Source organism: Lepisosteus platostomus, chromosome 6, assembly GCF_059453375.1.
Source record: "Lepisosteus platostomus isolate fLepPlt1 chromosome 6, fLepPlt1.hap1, whole genome shotgun sequence".
NCBI lineage: Eukaryota > Metazoa > Chordata > Actinopteri > Semionotiformes > Lepisosteidae > Lepisosteus > Lepisosteus platostomus.
The window spans coordinates 33429950-33453734 of record NC_142616.1 but is presented as its reverse complement, the minus strand read 5'-3'; the positions used below and the strand labels follow the sequence as shown (position 1 = coordinate 33453734).

The 23785-nt window shown below is 38.4% G+C and overlaps 3 protein-coding genes and 1 long non-coding RNA gene across 5 annotated transcripts; 2 read left to right on the top strand and 2 right to left on the bottom strand.

Annotated features, from left to right (window-relative positions):
* Positions 1 to 555: 555 nt before the first annotated feature.
* Positions 556 to 4419, bottom strand: LOC148661574 (serine/threonine-protein kinase pim-1-like). Of its 2 annotated transcripts, XM_088635488.1 has the most exons (8): positions 4380 to 4419; positions 3247 to 3555; positions 2824 to 2918; positions 2658 to 2705; positions 1880 to 2264; positions 1510 to 1686; positions 1304 to 1415; positions 556 to 835 (listed from the first exon to the last, which is right to left on the bottom strand). In XM_088635488.1, exons 1-7 carry the CDS (start codon positions 4417 to 4419, stop codon positions 1324 to 1326), a joined length of 1146 nt encoding a protein of 381 aa, XP_088491614.1. In that variant the 3' UTR covers positions 556 to 835; positions 1304 to 1323. The 2 variants fall into 2 exon arrangements, with proteins under 2 accessions (XP_088491614.1, XP_088491615.1); XM_088635489.1 differs by lacking the exons at positions 2658 to 2705; positions 4380 to 4419 and having other exon boundaries at positions 3247 to 3528.
* Positions 4420 to 4457: 38 nt separating this feature from the next.
* LOC148661573 (uncharacterized) lies at positions 4458 to 5476 on the top strand. The gene is made up of 2 exons (XR_015939820.1): positions 4458 to 4896; positions 5055 to 5476. It is a non-coding gene; the product is annotated as an uncharacterized LOC148661573 (long non-coding RNA).
* Positions 5477 to 6391: 915 nt separating this feature from the next.
* LOC148661572 (uncharacterized) lies at positions 6392 to 16133 on the bottom strand. Its single transcript, XM_088633778.1, has 16 exons — positions 16036 to 16133; positions 14904 to 15212; positions 14499 to 14593; positions 14333 to 14380; positions 13545 to 13929; positions 13175 to 13351; positions 12993 to 13080; positions 11056 to 11201; positions 10226 to 10294; positions 9093 to 9401; positions 8670 to 8764; positions 8429 to 8551; positions 7716 to 8100; positions 7346 to 7522; positions 7140 to 7251; positions 6392 to 6671 (listed from the first exon to the last, which is right to left on the bottom strand). The coding sequence occupies exons 1-15, from the start codon at positions 16073 to 16075 to the stop codon at positions 7160 to 7162; spliced, it is 2538 nt and encodes an 845-aa protein (XP_088489904.1). The 5' UTR covers positions 16076 to 16133; the 3' UTR covers positions 6392 to 6671; positions 7140 to 7159.
* A 1188-nt stretch (positions 16134 to 17321) lies between these two features.
* On the top strand, positions 17322 to 23014 carry prdx3 (peroxiredoxin 3). The gene is made up of 7 exons (XM_088635486.1): positions 17322 to 17575; positions 18027 to 18147; positions 18781 to 18922; positions 20002 to 20137; positions 21190 to 21293; positions 22053 to 22218; positions 22641 to 23014. Exons 1-7 carry the CDS (start codon positions 17540 to 17542, stop codon positions 22692 to 22694), a joined length of 759 nt encoding a protein of 252 aa, XP_088491612.1. The 5' UTR covers positions 17322 to 17539; the 3' UTR covers positions 22695 to 23014.
* Positions 23015 to 23785: the final 771 nt, after the last annotated feature.

Here is a 23785-nt window from a genome sequence, read left to right as displayed (position 1 = left end):
AATAATTACACATTTAGACTAATCTTAATCAGACTGCATCCTTAGGGAGTCTGAGAAAGCAGTGAATCTCAAGACTTGTCCATCTGTATCACAGAGCCTCTTGTATCATTTGCAGCACCCTGGAGTCTGTTCTGGAAGTATAGGGCTCAGGAAGGACTACACTAGTCCATCAAAGAGCTCACACACACTTGGACAATTTAGAGATCAATTAACCCAGCTAGTATGCCTAGAGGAGATCGTGCAAACACCACACAGAAAGTGCTTCAGTGTAGAAACAAACTCAGGACTCAACAGTTGTAAGGATGCTGCACAAACTGCTATTGTATTGTGCTGCTTACAGAGTCTAATTCAATTTTAGAATTACACAGGTCTGTATGGGTATATAGGGGATATTATACCAATTACATGTTTTATTTTGATATTGATATTAAAGGCCCATACTTCATGAAATAGATATTAAATGTCTGATTTCTGACTCATAGGTAAATAAATGTTACTTAGACAAGTACCTTAGTGTTTTTATATTAATGAAATCAAGAGTTGCCACACTGTCCATTACAGAGAAAAAATATTTATTGAAAATATTTTATTTTATGAAACGAGAAAAATATAAATGTATCAATTACTACATCTACTGTAACAATTTCAATCCAAGACATTTAGCAATCTGTACTCAATCCAAAGTTGTCGCACGTGAGTATTGGCAAGGCTTAATATCATCTTTCATTTTCACCTTCTTGTAAATACAAATCCTGTCCTCATTAATCCAAAGTCTCAGCAAAGAGAGGGTTACTCTGGAAGATACTCATCCATATATTATGGCTCTCAGACCAACCTAAAAATGAAATGGAACAAAAGAGAAAGAATAGCTAGGTCATGCACTAAAGAGCTATAGAAACCAGCCCCTGAAAGATGGTGTAGTAGTGGCAAAAGAATGAAAATTTGTTTCCTATTGAGTGGTTTAACCTGAAGTAAAACATTATGAAACACGAATTCATTATGACTTGCTTTCACACCACATAAAAGTTTCTTATTGAAAACCTAACAAATATGAATTTCTGGGCATGTACAATAGAGCTTTAATTTCCACAGCACAGATTTATCATTTTAAAGGATCTAATACTGTCAAGACAGTATTAAACATCATATGCTACTTACAATCTAAAATCTGAATCTGTCTGGCTTGTAAAACGTAAAGAAACTGGATTATCACTGTATTTTTGTACCATTGAAAACAGCAATATTTGTAATAGTGCTGTCTATTACAAACGTCACTCGGAACCCACAATATAGTACAACATACCCTCTTCCAATCCGGTGAATTCACGCCATCCAGGGGTGGAGCAGAATCTGCTCGAGGGATGGGCGATTCTCAGGCCGCCTGGCCAGGCAGCAACGAATGAGATTCCGACATTCTGTGGGGTAAAAAATAAGGAGACAGTTGGTTTGGAATGTCCTTTGATTGGTTCCGAATCACATTGGTTGATCAAATTGTCTTTTCAAGCTCACCTTTAGAGATACCCCTTGGGAAGTGCAGCACTCCCTTTAGAATTTCCCCGTCTGTCTTAAAAGGCAGGTCTCCGCAGATCATGTCATAAAGTACAATTCCTAGGGACCAGACAGTCATTGGGACACCGTGGTACTTTCCATAACGAAGCCACTCAGGAGGTGTGTATTCAGCTGTTCCTGTAGATGCAAGAGACCAATTAACACTAACTGCAAAAATTACTCTCTTATTTGTATCTTCACTTTCAAATATCGCCTTTCACTTTGAAACTCATTTCTGAAAACAATCCTAATATCTACTATTTTCCCCAGTTTTCTTAACAGGAGGGTGTGTTTGGTTATGGTCAAATCTATTCAGCTCGCCTCCACTCACCTCGGAAATGTGTTTTGGCAGAGTCATTCAGAATACAGCCACAGCCAAAGTCCAGCAATTTCAGCCTCTTGGTGTCTATCTGAACAAGGATATTCTCTGCCTTGATGTCTCTGTGCAGGACTCCACGCTGGTGGCAGTGCTGCAGGGTGTTGACCAGCTGCTGCAGGAAGTTCTGGGCTTCGGCCTCCTCCAAGAAGCCACCCCGCTCCTCAGTGAAGGCGAAAAGGTCCTGGCAGGGCTCGGGCCGCTCCTGAACCAGCAAATACTCATCAGGTAGCTCAAACCAGTCCAGCAGTTTGATCACTCCAGGGTACACTGGGTCATCGCCAACTATCAACAGCAGGACCAGCTCCAGGGGGAAATGTGACACCTTATCCTCAAGTTTCTGTGTGGAAAAGTTCATATACAATTGCACCATATTAGGATCTGACCAAAAGGACCTGCACATTGGCACAAAAGATTAATTTACACAAACTATTTTGAACTGGTCATGAATGAGAAATGCTGCAATGAAACAGACCATATTATTCAAGGAAGCAGCAATTATGTATTTGTTATTGACTTTCAATCTCTTCCAATAAACCAAAAAGTGGTCCATACTTTTTCTTGAGTTTACAATGGAAATGTTTGTTCTGTTAGGCTGGGAAGCAGTTTTAAAAGCTTTGGTATTGTGATTTGCAATTGCAACATAAGGAACAATGAGGCCAGTTTCATGAGGGACAGTGAAAGCAAATTTCATTTTTTAAGAGATCTAGGGAAAAAAAAATACTATACTTACAACCTGAGTCCATTTCACTTTATTCATTGGAACGTGTTTTACTGCCACCTGCATAAAAATGAAAACAAAAAATATGATCTCTTCCAATTCTAAACCTCATGAGCACTATTGAAAACCTTGAGTTAAATGGACATCATGACCATTTTTAAGAAGTAAGGCTAATTACCGGAAGTCCATCTTCTTTTCTGAATCCAGCATAGACTGAGCCATATCCACCAGCTCCTAGCAAGTATGTTTCCATATAAAGTCGGTCAAAAGTTTCTGAAAATGAAATTGGACAAAGTGAAGGCTGATGCACTTTGCACAAAATAAACCAGCTGTCCCCTTAAAAAATCCTTCTGCAATATATTACCTAAAGCTTTAAAGGTTAAAGTTGGAGTTCAAAATATAATTATTAAATTAATGCAAGCTCTAGTTAAAAATCCCATTATAACAATTAATAGTGTAAGAGAACTGTGAGACAATCACAGAGTGGCAGACTATTATTAATTAGTTTCAAAGTATTACAAAGTTTCAAAGTTTACTGAAGGCAAAATGCAGTTGTAATAGCCAATAATACTAAATACGACTATAAAGAGTCCTCACTAACCTCTACATTGTGGGTCTGGTGTTCTCTTAGGAGTGTCCTGGGCAGGAGGAGGTTCACTACCTGCCTCATGACTTTCGCTGACTAGACTCTGTGAGCCAGAAAGCGATATTGTCTCACATGCTGAAATGTGTCCTCCATGTGAATCCTTCTTCCTTTTACAACTGATATCTTGCTCCATGCTTTCACCCATCTTTCTTTTTGACCTGCCACACTTTTTTTCTGAGCTCCTGCTGCTCTTGGTTCTTCTTCCCTCCCTGCTCTCCTGTCTGCCATTCTCTCTCGGTATGGAAGAAGCTCCTGCCAAGGATCCTTGGACCCAAAAAGAAAACACAGTTGAACTACCTGTATGTCCTGTATGTATCCAGTCCTGTCTTTTGAAGGGTATCAACTCAGTCACGTACAAATGATTACTAAATTATTTCTGTATGGTCATAAGCAATCTGTTTCATTTAAATGCAGCTGTTGTTGTACAAACTAGCCTTGAATTTCTTTATTTAGGATTTCTTAATACACAAAATATAATAATAGACTGTTGAGGAGACTGAGACAATTTAAGGTTTTCTTCACATAAACAATACACAAGGGAATTGTAGTAAAAGTAAAAGAGTGAAGAGCACTTATTCACATTATACATAATGTAACGTATTTTAAACAATAATTAGGTTTCTTTAGAATACTTCATCTTTATTTGATCAAAGTTGTGTAGAATAGACATTAAGTATGGGATGAGTTACATGTTTCTACATCACAATTTAACACCTGCTACCTAGCCATAAACATTGTAGATAGTGAAAAAGAATAACAGTAAAATGAAATTAATAGAGAAACTATATTACTGAAAATAATGAGGTTTCTTGAAGAAAAATACTTCCTTCTTGTTTTCAGAAATCCCCTAATTACTAATCTCTAGAAAGAGTGACAGTACCCTGGAGTTTAAAGAAGCTTTGGGTACAAGGCAGGACTATACCCTGGATGGGACACCTATCTTTCACAAGGCAAAACATTATACTTAGATATTATATCACATGAAAATCAGCTACAGAAAAAAGATCAAAGTAATTTCTGATATATAATATAATCTCTCAATACTTGAAACCAGTTTGATACTAGAAAAAATGGTATTTATTTCTTACCGTCAGATGAATCTAATCTAAATAAAGACTTAGAATTCATTTTTAATGAGGTTCCCTTTCTGAATCCAGCTTAAAGTTTTGTAAGGTCAAAGTGTGATGAAAACACCTTATTTGCTTTATTTTTGTTGTTCTTTCTTAAATTCTTGATGCCATGACAACAGCATTGATGTCACAATAATGAAATGGCTTGTAGTGGTCCAGGATTATGATGTCATCAGACAGAAGTATACTGGTTCCCCATATGCTATAGTTTCCTCTCACAAAAGAGCAAGTTGCATCTTATGGTTGTTTAGCCATGTTTTAGAAAGTTTTGTTTATAAAGGAAGGATACTATTGTGGAAGTGTGAAACTCTTACAGTATATGTAGCTGAAGTGCTTATATGTTACACTCTTATATGAAACTCCAGATGTGTTGCTGAAGTTCATACATTTGTATCATTCAAGAAACTGCTAGATGAGAAGTTTGTCTTGGTTATGGCGACTAGCAACCACAGAAGCCAGATCTTATATATGTCATGTGATTGTCTAAATTCATTTTCTAAAACCATTTATCATGACAATATGTATAGCTGAAATGTTCTTTGCTGTAAAGAAAATGAACGGTATATTAAAAGCTATTATAAGTTCCAAAGTGATATTTATTAAGGTATCTTCTAATGCTATTTCTCACTGCAGCTAAACAGGTGTGAGCCTGGTCAGTACATGGATAGGAGACCTCCTGGGGAAAACCAAGCTTGCTGCTGGAAGAGGTGTTGGTGGGACCAGCAGGGGGCACTTACCCTGCGGTCTGTGTGGGTCCTAATGCCCCAGTATAATGATGGGGACACTACTGTCGCAACGCTCCATGGAAAGTGAAGGGCATGGCAAGGCTGCAATGCAAACAAGGAAGTCTCCAGTCGTGACGACTCCTCGTACCACTGGACTCAGGCTTCTGGGGTCGAGAGAGTGGGATTGCCCCAGTGCAATGGCTTTCCCACTTCAAAAAGGGGAAACTTCCAAACAGATGAGCTACACAAAGTACAACCATCATCGTTGGACACGACAGACCACAACCAACAATGCTATTTCCAGCATATGATAAATAAAAAAAAAAACAACTGAAAATGGGTTCTCGTGTCATCGATTTCTCTTTATATAGAAATGTGAAAAAGCGCTATACTGAGAGTAGTCCAACCTCTAAGTCTGAGACATTTAATTACTGCTGACTATGTGATTGTTTTTGGAATAACAGGCAGAGTCACTCCACAGTATTTTTAACATTGGAAACAACCTGGCGCAGACCTTTCCTCATATCTTGGCTGGATACCGCTGAGACATGATTTCCAAATGTTGTTAATTTTTTGTACATGCTGTACAAGACAGACAATATGTATATTGTCTTGTCATACTGTAGGCAGCAGGTTTATTATACCCCACTTAATAATAATAATAATAATAATAATAATAATAATAATAATAATAATTACACATTTAGACTAATCTTAATCAGACTGCATCCTTAGGGAGTCTGAGAAAGCAGTGAATCTCAAGACTTGTCCATCTGTATCACAGAGCCTCTTGTATCATTTGCAGCACCCTGGAGTCTGTTCTGGAAGTATAGGGCTCAGGAAGGACTACACTAGTCCATCAAAGAGCTCACACACACTTGGACAATTTAGAGATCAATTAACCCAGCTAGTATGCCTAGAGGAGATCGTGCAAACACCACACAGAAAGTGCTTCAGTGTAGAAACAAACTCAGGACTCAACAGTTGTAAGGATGCTGCACAAACTGCTATTGTATTGTGCTGCTTACAGAGTCTAATTCAATTTTAGAATTACACAGGTCTGTATGGGTATATAGGGGATATTATACCAATTACATGTTTTATTTTTATATTGATATTAAAGGCCCATACTTCATGAAATAGATATTAAATGTCTGATTTCTGACTCATAGGTAAATAAATGTTACTTAGACAAGTACCTTAGTGTTTTTATATTAATGAAATCAAGAGTTGCCACACTGTCCATTACAGAGAAAAAATATTTATTGAAAATATTTTATTTTATGAAACGAGAAAAATATAAATGTATCAATTACTACATCTACTGTAACAATTTCAATCCAAGACATTTAGCAATCTGTACTCAATCCAAAGTTGTCGCACGTGAGTATTGGCAAGGCTTAATATCATCTTTCATTTTCACCTTCTTGTAAATACAAATCCTGTCCTCATTAATCCAAAGTCTCAGCAAAGAGAGGGTTACTCTGGAAGATACTCATCCATATATTATGGCTCTCAGACCAACCTAAAAATGAAATGGAACAAAAGAGAAAGAATAGCTAGGTCATGCACTAAAGAGCTATAGAAACCAGCCCCTGAAAGATGGTGTAGTAGTGGCAAAAGAATGAAAATTTGTTTCCTATTGAGTGGTTTAACCTGAAGTAAAACATTATGAAACACGAATTCATTATGACTTGCTTTCACACCACATAAAAGTTTCTTATTGAAAACCTAACAAATATGAATTTCTGGGCATGTACAATAGAGCTTTAATTTCCACAGCACAGATTTATCATTTTAAAGGATCTAATACTGTCAAGACAGTATTAAACATCATATGTTACTTACAATCTAAAATCTGAATCTGTCTGGCTTGTAAAACGTAAAGAAACTTTATTATCACTGTATTTTTGTACCATTGAAAACAGCAATATTTGTAATAGTGCTGTCTATTACAAACGTCACTCGGAACCCACAATATAGTACAACATACCCTCTTCCAATCCGGTGAATTCACGCCATCCAGGGGTGGAGCAGAATCTGCTCGAGGGATGGGCGATTCTCAGGCCGCCTGGCCAGGCAGCAACGAATGAGATTCCGACATTCTGTGGGGTAAAAAATAAGGAGACAGTTGGTTTGGAATGTCCTTTGATTGGTTCCGAATCACATTGGTTGATCAAATTGTCTTTTCAAGCTCACCTTTAGAGATACCCCTTGGGAAGTGCAGCACTCCCTTTAGAATTTCCCTGTCTGTCTTAAAAGGCAGGTCTCTGCAGATCATGTCATAAAGTACAATTCCTAGGGACCAGACAGTCACTGGGACACCGTGGCACTTTCCATAACGAAGCCACTCAGGAGGTGTGTATTCAGCTGTTCCTGTAGATGCAAGAGACCAATTAACACTAACTGCAAAAATTACTCTCTTATTTGTATCTTCACTTTCAAATATCGCCTTTCACTTTGAAACTCATTTCTGAAAACAATCCTAATATCTACTATTTTCCCCAGTTTTCTCAACAGGAGGGTGTGTTTGGTTATGGTCAAACCTTTTCAGCTCGCCTCCACTCACCTCGGAAATGTGTTTTGGCAGAGTCATTCAGAATACAGCCACAGCCAAAGTCCAGCAATTTCAGCCTCTTGGTGTCTATCTGAACAAGGATATTCTCTGCCTTGATGTCTCTGTGCAGGACTCCACGCTGGTGGCAGTGCTGCAGGGTGTTGACCAGCTGCTGCAGGAAGTTCTGGGCTTCGGCCTCCTCCAAGAAGCCACCCCGCTCCTCAGTGAAGGCGAAAAGGTCCTGGCAGGGCTCGGGCCGCTCCTGAACCAGCAAATACTCATCAGGTAGCTCAAACCAGTCCAGCAGTTTGATCACTCCAGGGTACACTGGGTCATCGCCAACTATCAACAGCAGGACCAGCTCCAGGGGGAAATGTGCCACCTTATCCTTGAGTTTCTGTGTGGAAAAGTTCATATACAATTGCACCATATTAGAATGTGACCAAAAGGACCTGCACATTGGCACAAAAGATTAATCTACACAAATTATTTTGAACTGGTCATGAATGAGAAATGCTGCAATGAAACAGACCATATTATTCAAGGAAGCAGAAATTATGAATTTGTTATTCACTTTCAATCTCTTCCAATAAACCAAAAAGTGGTCCATACTTTTTCTTGAGTTTACAATGGAAATGTTTGTTCTGTTAGGCTGGGAAGGAGTTTTAAAGGCTTTGGTATTGTGATTTGCAATTGCAACATAAGGAACAATGAGGCTAGTTTCTTGAGGGACAGTGAAAGCAAATTTCATTTTTAAAGAGATCTAAGGAAAAAAAAACATCACAATATACTATACTTACAACCTGAGTCCATTTCACTTTATTCATTGGAACGTGTTTTACTGCCACCTGCATGAAAATGAAAACAAAAAATATGATCTCTTCCACTTCTAAACCTCATGAGCACTATTGAAAACCTTGAGTTAAATGGACATCATGACCATTTTTAAGAAGTAAGGCTAATTACCGGAAGTCCATCTTCTTTTCTGAATCCAGCATAGACTGAGCCATATCCACCAGCTCCTAGCAAGTATGTTTCCATATAAAGTCGGTCAAAAGTTTCTGAAAATGAAATTGGACAAAGTGAAGGCTGATGCACTTGGCACAAAATAAACCAGCTGTCCCCTTAAAAAATCCTTCTGTAATATATTACCTAAAGCTTTAAAGGTTAAAGTTGGAGTTCAAAATATAATTATAAAATTAATGCAAGCTCTAGTTAAAAGTCCCATTATAACAATTAATAGTGTAAGAGAACTGTGAGACAATCACAGAGTGGCAGACTATTATTAATTAGTTTCAAAGTATTACAAAGTTTCAAAGTTTACAGAAGGCAAAATGCAGTTGTAATAGCAAATAATACTAAATACGACTATAAAGAGTCCTCACTAACCTCTACATTGTGGGTCTGGTGTTCTCTTAGGAGTGTCCTGGGCAGGAGGAGGTTCACTACCTGCCTCATGACTTTCGCTGACTAGACTCTGTGAGCCAGAAAGCGATATTGTCTCACATGCTGAAATGTGTCCTCCATGTGAATCCTTCTTCCTTTTACAACTGATATCTTGCTCCATGCTTTCACCCATCTTTCTTTTTGACCTGCCACACTTTTTTTCTGAGCTCCTGCTGCTCTTGGTTCTTCTTCCCTCCCTGCTCTCCTGTCTGCCATTCTCTCTCGGTATGGAAGAAGCTCCTGCCAAGGATCCTTGGACCCAAAAAGAAAACACAGTTGAACTACCTGTATGTCCTGTATGTATCCAGTCCTGTCTTTTGAAGGGTATCAACTCAGTCACGTACAAATGATTGCTAAATTATTTCTGTATGGTCATAAGCAATCTGTTTCATTTAAATGCAGCTGTTGTTGTACAAACTAGCCTTGAATTTCTTTATTTAGGATTTCTTAATACACAAAATATAATAATAGACTGTTGAGGAGACTGAGACAATTTAAGGTTTTCTTCACATAAACAATACACAAGGGAATTGTAGTAAAAGTAAAAGAGTGAAGAGCACTTATTCACATTATACATAATGTAACGTATTTTAAACAATAATTAGGTTTCTTTAGAATACTTCATCTTTATTTGATCAAAGTTGTGTAGAATAGACATTAAGTATGGGATGAGTTACATGTTTCTACATCACAATTTAACACCTGCTACCTAGCCATAAACATTGTAGATAGTGAAAAAGAATAACAGTAAAATGAAATTAATAGAGAAACTATATTACTGAAAATAATGAGGTTTCTTGAAGAAAAATACTTCCTTCTTGTTTTCAGAAATCCCCTAATTACTAATCTCTAGAAAGAGTGACAGTACCCTGGAGTTTAAAGAAGCTTTGGGTACAAGGCAGGACTATACCCTGGATGGGACACCTATCTTTCACAAGGCAAAACATTATACTTAGATATTATATCACATGAAAATCAGCTACAGAAAAAAGATCAAAGTAATTTCTGATATATAATATAATCTCTCAATACTTGAAACCAGTTTGATACTAGAAAAAATGGTATTTATTTCTTACCGTCAGATGAATCTAATCTAAATAAAGAATTAGAATTCATTTTTAATGAGGTTCCCTTTCTGAATCCAGCTTAAAGTTTTGTAAGGTCAAAGTGTGATGAAAACACCTTATTTGCTTTATTTTTGTTGTTCTTTCTTAAATTCTTGATGCCATGACAACAGCATTGATGTCACAATAATGAAATGGCTTGTAGTGGTCCAGGATTATGATGTCATCAGACAGAAGTATACTGGTTCCCCATATGCTATAGTTTCCTCTCACAAAAGAGCAAGTTGCATCTTATGGTTGTTTAGCCATGTTTTAGAAAGTTTTGTTTATAAAGGAAGTATACTATTGTGGAAGTGTGAAACTCTTACAGTATATGTAGCTGAAGTGCTTATATGTTACACTCTTATATGAAACTCCAGATGTGTTGCTGAAGTTCATACATTTGTATCATTCAAGAAACTGCTAGATGAGAAGTTTGTCTTGGTTATGGCGACTAGCAACCACAGAAGCCAGATCTTATATATGTCATGTGATTGTCTAAATTCATTTTCTAAAACCATTTATCATGACAATATGTATAGCTGAAATGTTCTTTGCTGTAAAGAAAATGAACGGTATATTAAAAGCTATTATAAGTTCCAAAGTGATATTTATTAAGGTATCTTCTAATGCTATTTCTCACTGCAGCTAAACAGGTGTGAGCCTGGTCAGTACATGGATAGGAGACCTCCTGGGGAAAACCAAGCTTGCTGCTGGAAGAGGTGTTGGTGGGACCAGCAGGGGGCACTTACCCTGCGGTCTGTGTGGGTCCTAATGCCCCAGTATAATGATGGGGACACTACTGTCGCAACGCTCCATGGAAAGTGAAGGGCATGGCAAGGCTGCAATGCAAACAAGGAAGTCTCCAGTCGTGACGACTCCTCGTACCACTGGACTCAGGCTTCTGGGGTCGAGAGAGTGGGATTGCCCCAGTGCAATGGCTTTCCCACTTCAAAAAGGGGAAACTTCCAAACAGATGAGCTACACAAAGTACAACCATCATCGTCGGACACGACAGACCACAACCAACAATGCTATTTCCAGCATATGACAAATAAAAAAAAAACAACTGAAAATGGGTTCTCGTGTCATCGATTTCTCTTTATATAGCATTGTGAAAAAGCGCTATACTGAGAGTAGTCCAACCTCTAAGTCTGAGACATTTAATTACTGCTGACTATGTGATTGTTTTTGGAATAACAGGCAGAGTCACTCCACAGTATTTTTAACATTGGAAACAACCTGGCGCAGACCTTTCCTCATATCTTGGCTGGATACCGCTGAGACATGATTTCCAAATGTTAATTTTTTGTACATGCTGTACAAGACAGACAATATGTATATTGTCTTGTCATACTGTAGGCAGCAGGTTTATTATACTCCACTTAATAATAATAATAATAATAATAATAATAATAATAATTACACATTTAGACTAATCTTAATCAGACTGCATCCTTAGGGAGTCTGAGAAAGCAGTGAATCTCAAGACTTGTCCATCTGTATCACAGAGCCTTTTGTATCTATTGCAGCACCCTGGAGTCTGTTCTGGAAGTATAGGGCTCAGGAAGGACTACACTAGTCCATCAAAGAGCTCACACACACTTGGACAATTTAGAGATCAATTAACCCAGCTAGTATGCCTAGAGGAGATCGTGCAAACACCACACAGAAAGTGCTTCAGTGTAGAAACAAACTCAGGACTCAACAGTTGTAAGGATGCTGCACAAACTGCTATTGTATTGTGCTGCTTACAGAGTCTAATTCAATTTTAGAATTACACAGGTCTGTTTAGGTATATAAGGGATATTATACCAATTACATGTTTTATTTTTATATTGATATTAAAGGCCCATACTTCATGAAATAGATATTAAATGTCTGATTTCTGACTCATAGGTAAATAAATGTTACTTAGACAAGTACCTTAGTGTTTTTATATTAATGAAATCAAGAGTTGCCACACTGTCCATTTCAGAGAAAAAATATTTATTGAAAATATTTTATTTTATGAAACGAGAAAAATATAAATGTATCAATTACTACATCTACTGTAACAATTTCAATCCAAGACATTTAGCAATCTGTACTCAATCCAAAGTTGTCGCACGTGAGTATTGGCAAGGCTTAATATCATCTTTCATTTTCACCTTCTTGTAAATACAAATCCTGTCCTCATTAATCCAATGTCTCAGCAAAGAGAGGTTACTCTGGAAGATACTCATCCATATATTATGGCTCTCAGACCAACCTAAAAATGAAATGGAACAAAAGAGAAAGAATAGCTAGGTCATGCACTAAAGAGCTATAGAAACCAGCCCCTGAAAGATGGTGTAGTAGTGGCAAAAGAATGAAAATTTGTTTCCTATTGAGTGGTTTAACCTGAAGTAAAACATTATGAAACACGAATTCATTATGACTTGCTTTCACACCACATAAAAGTTTCTTATTGAAAACCTAACAAATATGAATTTCTGGGCATGTACAATAGAGCTTTAATTTCCACAGCACAGATTTATCATTTTAAAGGATCTAATACTGTCAAGACAGTATTAAACATCATATGTTACTAAACTAAAATCTGAATCTGTCTGGCTTGTAAAACGTAAAGAAACTTTATTATCACTGTATTTTTGTACCATTGAAAACAGCAATATTTGTAATAGTGCTGTCTATTACAAATGTCATTCGGAATCCACAATATAGTACAACATACCCTCTTCCAATCCGGTGAATTCACGCCATCCAGGGGTGGAGCAGAATCTGCTCGAGGGATGGGCGATTCTCAGGCCGCCTGGCCAGGCAGCATCGAATGAGATTCCGACATTCTGTGGTGTAAAACATAAGGAGACAGTTGGTTTGGAATGTCCTTTGATTGGTTCCGAATCACATTGTTTGATCAAATTGTCTTTTCAAGCTCACCTTTAGAGATACCCCTTGGGAAGTGCAGCACTCCCTTTAGAATTTCCCTGTCTGTCTTAAAAGGCAGGTCTCTGCAGATCATGTCATAAAGTACAATTCCTAGGGACCAGACAGTCACTGGGACACCGTGGCACTTTCCATAACGAAGCCACTCAGGAGGTGTGTATTCAGCTGTTCCTGTAGATGCAAGAGACCAATTAACACTAACTGCAAAAATTACTCTCTTATTTGTATCTTCACTTTCAAATATCGCCTTTCACTTTGAAACTCATTTCTGAAAACAATCCTAATATCTACTATTTTCCCCAGTTTTCTCAACAGGAGGGTGTGTTTGGTTATGGTCAAACCTTTTCAGCTCGCCTCCACTCACCTCGGAAATGTGTTTTGGCAGAGTCATTCAGAATACAGCCACAGCCAAAGTCCAGCAATTTCAGCCTCTTGGTGTCTATCTGAACAAGGATATTCTCTGCCTTGATGTCTCTGTGCAGGACTCCACGCTGGTGGCAGTGCTGCAGGGTGTTGACCAGCTGCTGCAGGAAGTTCTGGGCTTCGGCCTCCTCCAAGAAGCCACCCCGCTCCTCAGTGAAGGCGAAAAGGTCCTGGCAGGGCTCGGGCCGCTCCTGAACCAGCAAATACTCATCAGGTAGCTCAAACCAGTCCAGCAGTTTGATCACTCCAGGGTACACTGGGTCATCGCCAACTATCAACAGCAGGACCAGCTCCAGGGGGAAATGTGCCACCTTATCCTCGAGTTTCTGTGTGGAAAAGTTCATATACAATTGCACCATATTAGAATGTGACCAAAAGGACCTGCACATTGGCACAAAAGATTAATCTACACAAACTATTTTGAACTGGTCATGAATGAGAAATGCTGCAATGAAACAGACCATATTATTCAAGGAAGCAGAAATTATGAATTTGTTATTCACTTTCAATCTCTTCCAATAAACCAAAAAGTGGTCCATACTTTTTCTTGAGTTTACAATGGAAATGTTTGTTCTGTTAGGCTGGGAAGGAGTTTTAAAGGCTTTGGTATTGTGATTTGCAATTGCAACATAAGGAACAATGAGGCTAGTTTCTTGAGGGACAGTGAAAGCAAATTTCATTTTTAAAGAGATCTAAGGAAAAAAAAACATCACAATATACTATACTTACAACCTGAGTCCATTTCACTTTATTCATTGGAACGTGTTTTACTGCCACCTGCATGAAAATGAAAACAAAAAATATGATCTCTTCCACTTCTAAACCTCATGAGCACTATTGAAAACCTTGAGTTAAATGGACATCATGACCATTTTTAAGAAGTTAGGCTAATTACCGGAAGTCCATCTTCTTTTCTGAATCCAGCATAGACTGAGCCATATCCACCAGCTCCTAGCAAGTATGTTTCCATATAAAGTCGGTCAAAAGTTTCTGAAAATGAAATTGGACAAAGTGAAGGCTGATGCACTTGGCACAAAATAAACCAGCTGTCCCCTTAAAAAATCCTTCTGTAATATATTACCTAAAGCTTTAAAGGTTAAAGTTGGAGTTCAAAATATAATTATAAAATTAATGCAAGCTCTAGTTAAAAGTCCCATTATAACAAATAATAGTGTAAGAGAACTGTGAGACAATCACAGAGTGGCAGACTATTATTAATTCGTTTCAAAGTTTACAGAAGACAAAATGCAGTTGTAATAGCCAATAATACTAAATACGAATATAAAGAGTCCTCACTAACCTCTACATTGTGGGTCTGGTGTTCTCTTAGGAGTGTCCTGGGCAGGAGGAGGTTCACTACCTGCCTCATTACTTTCGCTGACTAGACTCTGTGAGGCAGAAAGCGATATTGTCTCACATGCTGAAATGTGTCCTCCATGTGAATCCTTCTTCCTTTTACAACTGATATCTTGCTCCATGCTTTCACACATCTTTCTTTTTGACCTGCCACACTTTTTTTCTGAGCTCCTGCTGCTCTTGGTTCTTCTTCCCTCCCTGCTCTCCTGTCTGCCATTCTCTCTCGGTATGGAAGAAGCTCCTGCCAAGGATCCTTGGACCCAAAAAGAAAACACAGTTGAACTACCTGTATGTCCTGTATGTATCCAGTCCTGTCTTTTGAAGGGTATCAACTCAGTCACGTACAAATGATTACTAAATTATTTCTGTATGGTCATAAGCAATCTGTTTCATTTAAATGCAGCTGTTGTTGTACAAACTAGCCTTGAATTTCTTTATTTAGGATTTCTTAATACACAAAATATAATAATAGACTGTTGAGGAGACTGAGACAATTTAAGGTTTTCTTCACATAAACAATACACAAGGGAATTGTAGTAAAAGTAAAAGAGTGAAGAGCACTTATTCACATTATACATAATGTAACATATTTTAAACAATAATTAGGTTTCTTTAGAATACTTCATCTTTATTTGATCAAAGTTGTGTAGAATAGACATTAAGTATGGGATGAGTTACATGTTTCTACATCACAATTTAACACCTGCTACCTAGCCATAAACATTGTAGATAGTGAAAAAGAATAACAGTAAAATGAAATTAATAGAGAAACTATATTACTGAAAATAACGAGGTTTCTTGAAGAAAAATACTTCCTTCTTGTTTTCAGAAATCCCCTAATTACTAATCTCTAGAAAGAGTGACAGTACCCTGGAGTTTAAAGAAGCTTTGGGTACAAGGCAGGACTATACCCTGGATGGGACACCTATCTTTCACAAGGCAAAACATTATACTTAGATATTATATCACATGAAAATCAGCTTCAGAAAAAGATCAAAGTAATTTCTGATATATAATATAATCTCTCAATACTTGAAACCAGTTTGATACTAGAAAAAATGGTATTTATTTCTTACCGTCAGATGAATCTAATCTAAATAAAGAATTAGAATTCATTTTTAATGAGGTTCCCTTTCTGAATCCAGCTTAAAGTTTTGTAAGGTCAAAGTGTGATGAAAACACCTTGGGAAACCAAGCTTGCTGCTGGAAGAGGTGTTGGTGGGACCAGCAGGGGGCGCTTACCCTGCGGTCTGTGTGGGTCCTAATGCCCCAGTATAATGATGGGGACACTACTGTCGCAACGCTCCATGGAAAGTGAAGGGCATGGCAAGGCTGCAATGCAACCAAGGAAGTCTCCAGTCGTGACGACTCCTCGTACCACTGGACTCAGGCTTCTGTGGTCGAGAGAGTGGGATTGCCCCAGTGCAATGGCTTTCCCACTTCAAAAAGGGGAAACTTCCAAACAGATGAGCTGCACAAAGTACAACCGTCATTGTCATACACAACAGACCACAACCAACAATGCTATTTCCAGCATATGATAAATAATAATAATATAACTGAAAATGGGTTCTCGTGTCATCGATTTCTCTTTATATATCATTGTGAAAAGGCGCTATACTGTGAGTAGTCCAACCTCTAAGTCTGAGACATTTAATTACTGCTGACTATGTGATTGTTTTTGGAATAACAGGTAGAGTCACTCCACAGTATTTTTAACATTGGAAACAACCTGGCGCAGACCTTTCCTCATATCTTGGCTGGATACCGCTGAGAGATGATTTCCAAATGTTGTTAATTTTTTGTACATGCTGTACAAGACAGACAATACGTATATTGTCTTGTCATACTGTAGGCAGCAGGTTTATTATACACTAGAAGGTAGCGGGGGTAGGAGCTTACAGTGGTTCACAACTGTTTGTATACACTATTTAATACACATAATTATCAGCTCATGTGATTATGCCGCTGAACAACAACACAATTATTCTTTTTAGTAATAGGCATTTTTGTTCTGAAAGGGACTTACAACTCTTTAGGGATAAACTGAAAAGAGAAACTGACAAATTGTAAAAGAACAAGTAAAGGTTTATTTCATTGCCTAAAAGAGAAGAAAAGAACACAGCGTCTCGGTTGTGGGGCCTTCTTCAGGCGTGTGGTTTCTATTTCTTTACTTATTTTATTATTACGCACGTGATTATTCCTCAATAATATAATTACGTCAGTATTTCATAGATCTATTCGACATAGCACGAAATCCACACGCACATTAATAGCATCATTGGCAGGTGGCGTTTCAGAGTCCTTGTCTAGATGGCGCTATAAAGCCGAATGAGAATTACATCAAGAGTCTAGCATTTTTCTTTTATCAGTCTCCGTGCCTCTGTTGTTTTGAAGTGGTGCTGCTCTTGCGCAGGACCCGCTGAGGACCTGCGCGGCTGGGCACACTCTTCAGATCGTGGATGCGTGACCTTGTACAGTTTTTCTCCAGCTGAGTTCACGCAGACGCAGAATCTGCACAGAATCCGCGCAGAGTTCGGCAACTCTACGGCCAAGAACGCAGCGTGTCAGAATTTCAAAATGGCAGCCACCTTAGGAAGAGTATTTAGAACTTCTGTAAGTATTTCAAGGAAATAATATTAAGAATTAATATTAAACTCTGCTTTTTCTGTTGCATAGTTCCGTCATCTGTTTGATTGGGTTATTTGATATTTTGCAATTGTTATTACAAAGATGTGACGGAATGGGATGTTTTCTAAGTATAACCTTTGGCATTCAGTTTATGTAACGACTTTACAGCTCCAGTGGACGGTCACATGCACATTGCTTTAGGATTTAATCCAAGGTAATAACAAATGGACACGCAGAAGTTTAAATACAGACGCCAAAGATCTAAACCATTTCCGATTTCATTCTTGCTTATCTTTACATGAAAAAAAACATTTGCATGCCATAATTACGCTACCATTATAGTATATCAGACAGGATAATCGGGTTTAGACTGTAAAGATGTTTCCATGTACAGTATTCGCTAACATGGCCCGCTGAACATATTTTTCTATATAAGATCTCTAGAGTTTCCTCCGTTGGGCTGAAGTCTGCTTCGTCCCCAGTTGGATCATTGCTATATAACTCTTCCAGAAGGATCCTCGCCTGCTCAGCCAACCAAAAACTTGCCTTCAGTACAGGTAAATTGCCGTTTTGCATCCGTGACCGTGGTGTGAGACGTTCTCTAATGCTGTAAAGAGAAAAGGTTATTTTGTTAAGGAGCTTGTTCTTTATTCACCCATGATTTTGTGATATGTAGTTTACTTTTTTTATGGATTTGTTGTATTATGCAACAGAGGTAAAGTTTAAAGCATTACAAAGTCTTTTTGTTTGACATGAGCAGACGTTTAGTAATGAGGTGGATTATTGTGTCAAAAAGTAGTTATGGAAGAAGTCAGTTTTCTCAGCCTAAGGCACTGATGTTAGGTCCGAAGACAAGGTTTATTATTCTAGTCTTGTGTTAGATTTGTATTGATTTTGTGCTTAGAGTGCTAATCCAGAAATTCCAAAAATGACCTAATAACCCTAATAGTTCAGGTGGGTAGCTGCGTCAGCATTCGTAGGCTGCAAAGGAACAAGTAATAGGTTTATTCCATGCTGAAAAAAAGAAGAAAGAGAACACAACGTTTCGGCCGTGGAGCCTTCTTCAGGTGTGGAGAAGACACCTGAAGAAGGCTCCACGGCCGAAACGTTGTGTTCTCTTTCTTCTTTTTTTCAGCATGGAATAAACCTGTTACTTGTTCCTTAATAACCCTAATATTCTCCTGTTCCAGGCTGTGTGAGGTTGGCTCCTGTTGTCACCCAGCATGCTCCATACTTCAAAGGCACTGCTGTTCACAATGGGGAGTTCAAGGAGATCAGCCTTGATGACTTCAAGGGCAAATATCTAGTTCTTTTCTTTTATCCTCTAGATTTGTAAGTGTACCTTGTCTTTGAGTGTCAGAGCTTTTCTTTCCCCAAACACTGTATTACAATCTTTTGTGTGGATAAATATTTTTAAATTGCATCCTTGTTATGGGGTACATTTTGTCTGCCTATGATGCTGTGATCTTTGAACAAGTAAAATGATTTTCTAGAAGGTTAACAAAAATGAGTTTTAACCTCCTGTCTTTTTACTTTAAAAGCCTTCACTTTGTGAGAATGGAAGTCTGTTTGTCACAGATAAAATACGTGACTGGGTAATAGTCTAGCACTTGGGTTAATAATCTGGAACTGCTTCACAGTTTCTTTGGAGACAAAAACCTTTATCTGAGCTAACGTAAATGTGTGTTGTTCTTTTATCAAACCTGCACAGTCAGACACTGTTCTCAAGGGTGGAGCAATTGCTGTAACAGCAAAGCCTGCTAATATAAGTGTTTAACTGTAGATAACTAGACACTAACTAAACAAAAGTAAAAAAAAAAATTCTGAAATTGTTGTAGTCAAATTTAACTGCTCACATTTACTCCTGTATAACACTTGTAAAAAGCGTCTTGCTTGAGTAGCATGGGAGTACAGGCCTTTTTGATGTTGGGAAGTGCAGACACTTCTTTACTCAAAGGGTTGTGGGAATAAGGAACATGCTGTGAAAGCCGATTCTTTCTTTCGTTTTAAGTAACGACTGGCTGAGATACTTGATTCAAATAATTGCGACCTACCAGTTGGTCTAGATGGGCTGAATGGGCTCCTCTGGTTTGTAATTTTTATGTTATGTTTATGTTAGGTGTAAGCCTTACGTTAATAAGGCATTATTGCAAGATAACTAAAACGGGAAGTAGCAAACTTTTATTTGATCTTTGTGTTGTCAAAGCCTCCCTTAAATTGCCTCCAAATTTAAATGCAGCCATTTCTACATGCCATTAATAGATGGAGATCATTCATTGCAGAGTGAAGCACCTGTTCCAAATTAAGATTTGAAATTCAGTCAGATTTAACATTGTCCAAACTACAGGTCCCTGTCCTACTTGTAATTTTGTTTTGCAAGCTAGCATGATTTTTTTTTTTCCTTTCTGCAGCACTTTCGTCTGTCCTACAGAGATCATTGCCTTCAGTGACAAAGCCAGTGAGTTCCATGATGTCAACTGCGAGGTTGTCGGGGTCTCTGTGGACTCTCACTTTACCCACCTGGCCTGGACCAACACTGCTCGAAAGGTGGGTTTATAGAAATGTGTCCTAGAATGTTTTCCCATGAAGTAATATTGTTCCTTGGTCACCCGTATTGAGTATTGATACCACTGTACAACCAAAAGTATATCTATGCAGTAATAAAAGCAGAAAATGTTACAACCTGAGCCCCTTTTGTGCTTCTTTTTGATGACAGACTTTGGGAGCACATCCAGTAAGAAATATGTGGACATCCATAATAAGAAATATAAGTATTGTAGATTTTAAACACATTTAGCAATAATGTTTCTGAAGTGACGGATGGAGGCTTCTTAAAATGTTTCTGGCAAGACCGTTGCAATGCTTGTCACTGGGTTAATTCAGGGTCAGTCCCTTCAGCTTCTCTAGACTTCCAGTAGTTTTAGTTGCTGACCGGTAATATCCATGATCCGTCCAGAAGCAGTCATTACTTGTCCTAATGACCTAACAGTTTGATTGTCAGATATGTCCATCAACATGAATGACAGCTCCATTTGTAATGGCAAAAGCAGATGTTTCCTGATGAGTCTGATTTTGTGCATCTTGTGGTGATGGCAAAGCCTGTGTTTTCAGGGGAAACCACTCAAGCTTTTCTGATGTCTTGCCTCCTATTGCCATCTTTAGGGCTTGGCCTATTGTCTCACAATGGTGAGCAAGTTTTAAAATGTTTAACATTGTTTTGTCTCCTCCTAAATCTCTTAATCTTGCTACATGATGCTTACCTCTAAGACAATCTGAGGTTGAACTATTGAAGAACACACCATGCTTTAGTTACATAGGAGAACCTATGTAGGAGAGCCTGATTATAATGCACCAAGTCACTTGTACCACACATTAGCGTTGAACTGCCACAAATGTCTTTTCAGATGTTGGTCTTCAATGAGGGGTTGTTTTAAACCATTTTCTGTATAGTATGAACTAATTAAGGAAATGCAGAAAAAAATACATGAGCAAGCCATTAAGGAAAAAAGGGAAACATGTGAGAGAAATGGTTCTGATCATTACAGAATGCTGATTTTTCCACATGGCTGTTCCATGCTCTTCCTGTCTGTTTTTTTCAGAGTGGCGGCCTGGGTCACGTAAACATCCCCCTGCTGTCTGATCTCAACAAGCAGGTGTCCAGGGATTATGGAGTGCTGCTGGAGGGGCCTGGCATTGCATTGAGGTAGCAGCCCCAAACTGCACTTGTCTACTCATAGAGATTATGGTCTTGAGACACGGGTTGAAAGTAATTTATTAAGAAGCATTTTGATATCTTCCTTCATCAGTACTAATGGTCTGTATTGGAATCAGGATGTATAAAATAGCAGTTATGTTTATACTTTTCAGTTCGTAGTTTTGAAACTGTCAGTTAAAATTGAGACTCTTAGCTATAGCTCTGTATTTCCTTGACTCTTGCAACGTCCACATTATAGGGTCCATCCTGCACTCTGAACAGTGTGTTTTACTAGAAGAGCCACAGAGGAAATGCTTGTTTAAAAGATACCTTTTTGGTGCCAAGTCTGGCTCTATTTGTAAGGGACTGGAGAATGATTGCTGCAGTGCTGCTAGTTTTGAAAATTGAGAAACACATTTTTAAAGTCCTCATGAAATGTGCTTTTTTTGTGAAATCCCGTCTGTTTTTGAAACTGTAATTTATTCTAAATGTACAGAAACATCTCCTGAGCTTATTGTCTGGAACTATGGAGGACCATACCATATTTATTTCTCTCCGTGGATCCCAAATGAAATGAATGTATCTCCCATCCATCTAAACATCATGTAAAAGTTTTCCATAATGTTGACCACAGTTGCAATCCAAGAATCATTATTCATGAGGCTAAGAAGGGAAGACAAAAGAACTGACCTTGTATCCAAACAGCACCCGAGCACCTTGTTTTTATTGTCTAAGACTCAAATGAGCCTGATGGCCTTTCTTCTGCAGAGGCCTGTTCCTGATTGACCCCAGTGGTGTTGTGAAACACATGAGCATCAACGACCTGCCGGTGGGTCGCTGTGTGGAGGAGACCCTGCGGCTGGTCAAGGCCTTCCAGTTTGTGGAGACCCATGGAGAGGTCTGCCCTGCCAGCTGGACCCCCGATACTCCCACGGTATGTTCTGGCACACACCAAGACAGCGGTACTAGAAGTCCTTTTTTAAAACACGTTTGTTCTAGCTGTAGCTTTTAGAGAAAACGTTGACTACTGCAAAACTAGTCCATTCCTCCATTTTCTATCTGCTTTATCCAATTTGTGGTCGTGGGGGAGCCAAAGTCTGTCTTGGCTAGGGGCAGGGTACACCCTGGACAGGATGCCAGGACATCACAGGGCACACACTGACACAGACACACTGCAAAACTAGTCACCCTGTTTAAAATTGGCCAGTTCCTTCTCCGCGGAAGTTAAATGGGAGATTGATATGGGAGCAGCCCGTACTGTGATTTTCAAAATATTTTGCTATTGTTTTTCTGATTCTTTTGCTCATGGCACTCTATGCTTCTGAATACAAATGCTTTTAAATTTTTGTTTTCCAGATCAAGCCAACCCCTGAAGGTTCGAAAGAATATTTTGAGAAGGTGAATGAGTAGGAGATCAGTAAGAGATAGAGAGTTACTGCAACCTGAGCACTACATTTATAAGCTCTTAGAAGTTAAAAGTGGGTGCAGTCCGAGTTAGCATGTTTGAAAAGCCAACTGCAACTGACACTTAAAAGTGACTGAAGATGGGGAAATTAAGAAACAAACTTTTCAAGAATAAAATGAGACTTAAAAATGAATGTACTTTGTATTATTCTGCTTTGTGCCAATGATAGCTACAATAGTACTTTGTTTAGTTGCCGGATTGTAAATATCCCACTTTAAAACTCTTGAAGATTTGTATGATTAAATATGTTTATGATTCAGCCACATTCAGGGTTTCTCAGCCAAATGAGTGTATTTTTTGTCATTCCAAGCACACATTTTGCTTCTTTAGTTTTGCCTCTAGTTTATCATTCAGCATCCAGGTTTTATATTTGTTACTAAAGGAAGCAATAACTTAATAAAGGCAGAACATACAGTATGGGATAAAGACCTTTCTTTTAAATTATAATGGCATTTTCTCTTTTTGGTCAGTATAAATCTTCAAGTGGGCAAGCATAGGAACACACCTGAAGAGTGCTACGCAGCCGAAACATTGTGTCTTTTCTTTTCCTTTTCAGCACGGAATAAAACATTACCTGTTCTTCTGCAAGCATAGGGACAGCCTCATGTTTCCACCATTTTTAAAGATTCCAAGCCAGAGCAGTAGTTGGTCCTGAAAAGGTTGTTTTGCTTTTCTTTCACCACCAACAACATTCTTTTTTTAAGCTTCAAACATTAGGATGGTTGTAGCTCTTATTCTCTAACTTCACAAATATGTTGATGGCAGCATGCTACTTAACACGGGGTGGTGGGGAATGATACAAGGCTGCCATTTTGAGTTATGTTTTTTTTTTCCCTTAAAATACATTTCCTCTGCCACGACTGAAGCTAAATTTTAGGTTTATTTTTTAACATGAGCACATTCAGGTAGCCCAAGAGTAACAGCTGGCAATTACTGCAGCCAACTAGCTGTTGCAAAGACACCAGGACCCTTCTCCTTGCTGGAGCAATTACCCCCGGATAAGCAGGTTTTCTTTTATTGTACTTGGTTTTTTATT

Excerpts from the sequence above, each read along its gene's own strand:
- LOC148661574 (XM_088635488.1), bottom strand. The coding sequence starts at position 4,419 with ATGAATTCTAAGTCTTTATTTAGATTAGATTCATCTGACG. Across the intron at positions 2,919-3,246 it reads ACCAGACCCACAATGTAGAG|AAACTTTTGACCGACTTTAT; the intron begins GTTAGTGAGGAC and ends TTTCATTTTCAG. Across the intron at positions 1,416-1,509 it reads CCCAAGGGGTATCTCTAAAG|AATGTCGGAATCTCATTCGT; the intron begins GTGAGCTTGAAA and ends TTTACCCCACAG.
- LOC148661572 (XM_088633778.1), bottom strand. The coding sequence starts at position 16,075 with ATGAATTCTAATTCTTTATTTAGATTAGATTCATCTGACG. Across the intron at positions 13,930-14,332 it reads AAGTGAAATGGACTCAGGTT|AAACTCGAGGATAAGGTGGC; the intron begins GTAAGTATAGTA and ends TTTTCCACACAG. Across the intron at positions 8,552-8,669 it reads GAAAAGAAGATGGACTTCCG|GTGGCAGTAAAACACGTTCC; the intron begins GTAATTAGCCTT and ends ATTTTCATGCAG.
- prdx3 (XM_088635486.1), top strand. The coding sequence starts at position 17,540 with ATGGCAGCCACCTTAGGAAGAGTATTTAGAACTTCT. Across the intron at positions 17,576-18,026 it reads GAAGAGTATTTAGAACTTCT|ATCTCTAGAGTTTCCTCCGT; the intron begins GTAAGTATTTCA and ends TTTCTATATAAG. Across the intron at positions 21,294-22,052 it reads GGGCCTGGCATTGCATTGAG|AGGCCTGTTCCTGATTGACC; the intron begins GTAGCAGCCCCA and ends TTTCTTCTGCAG.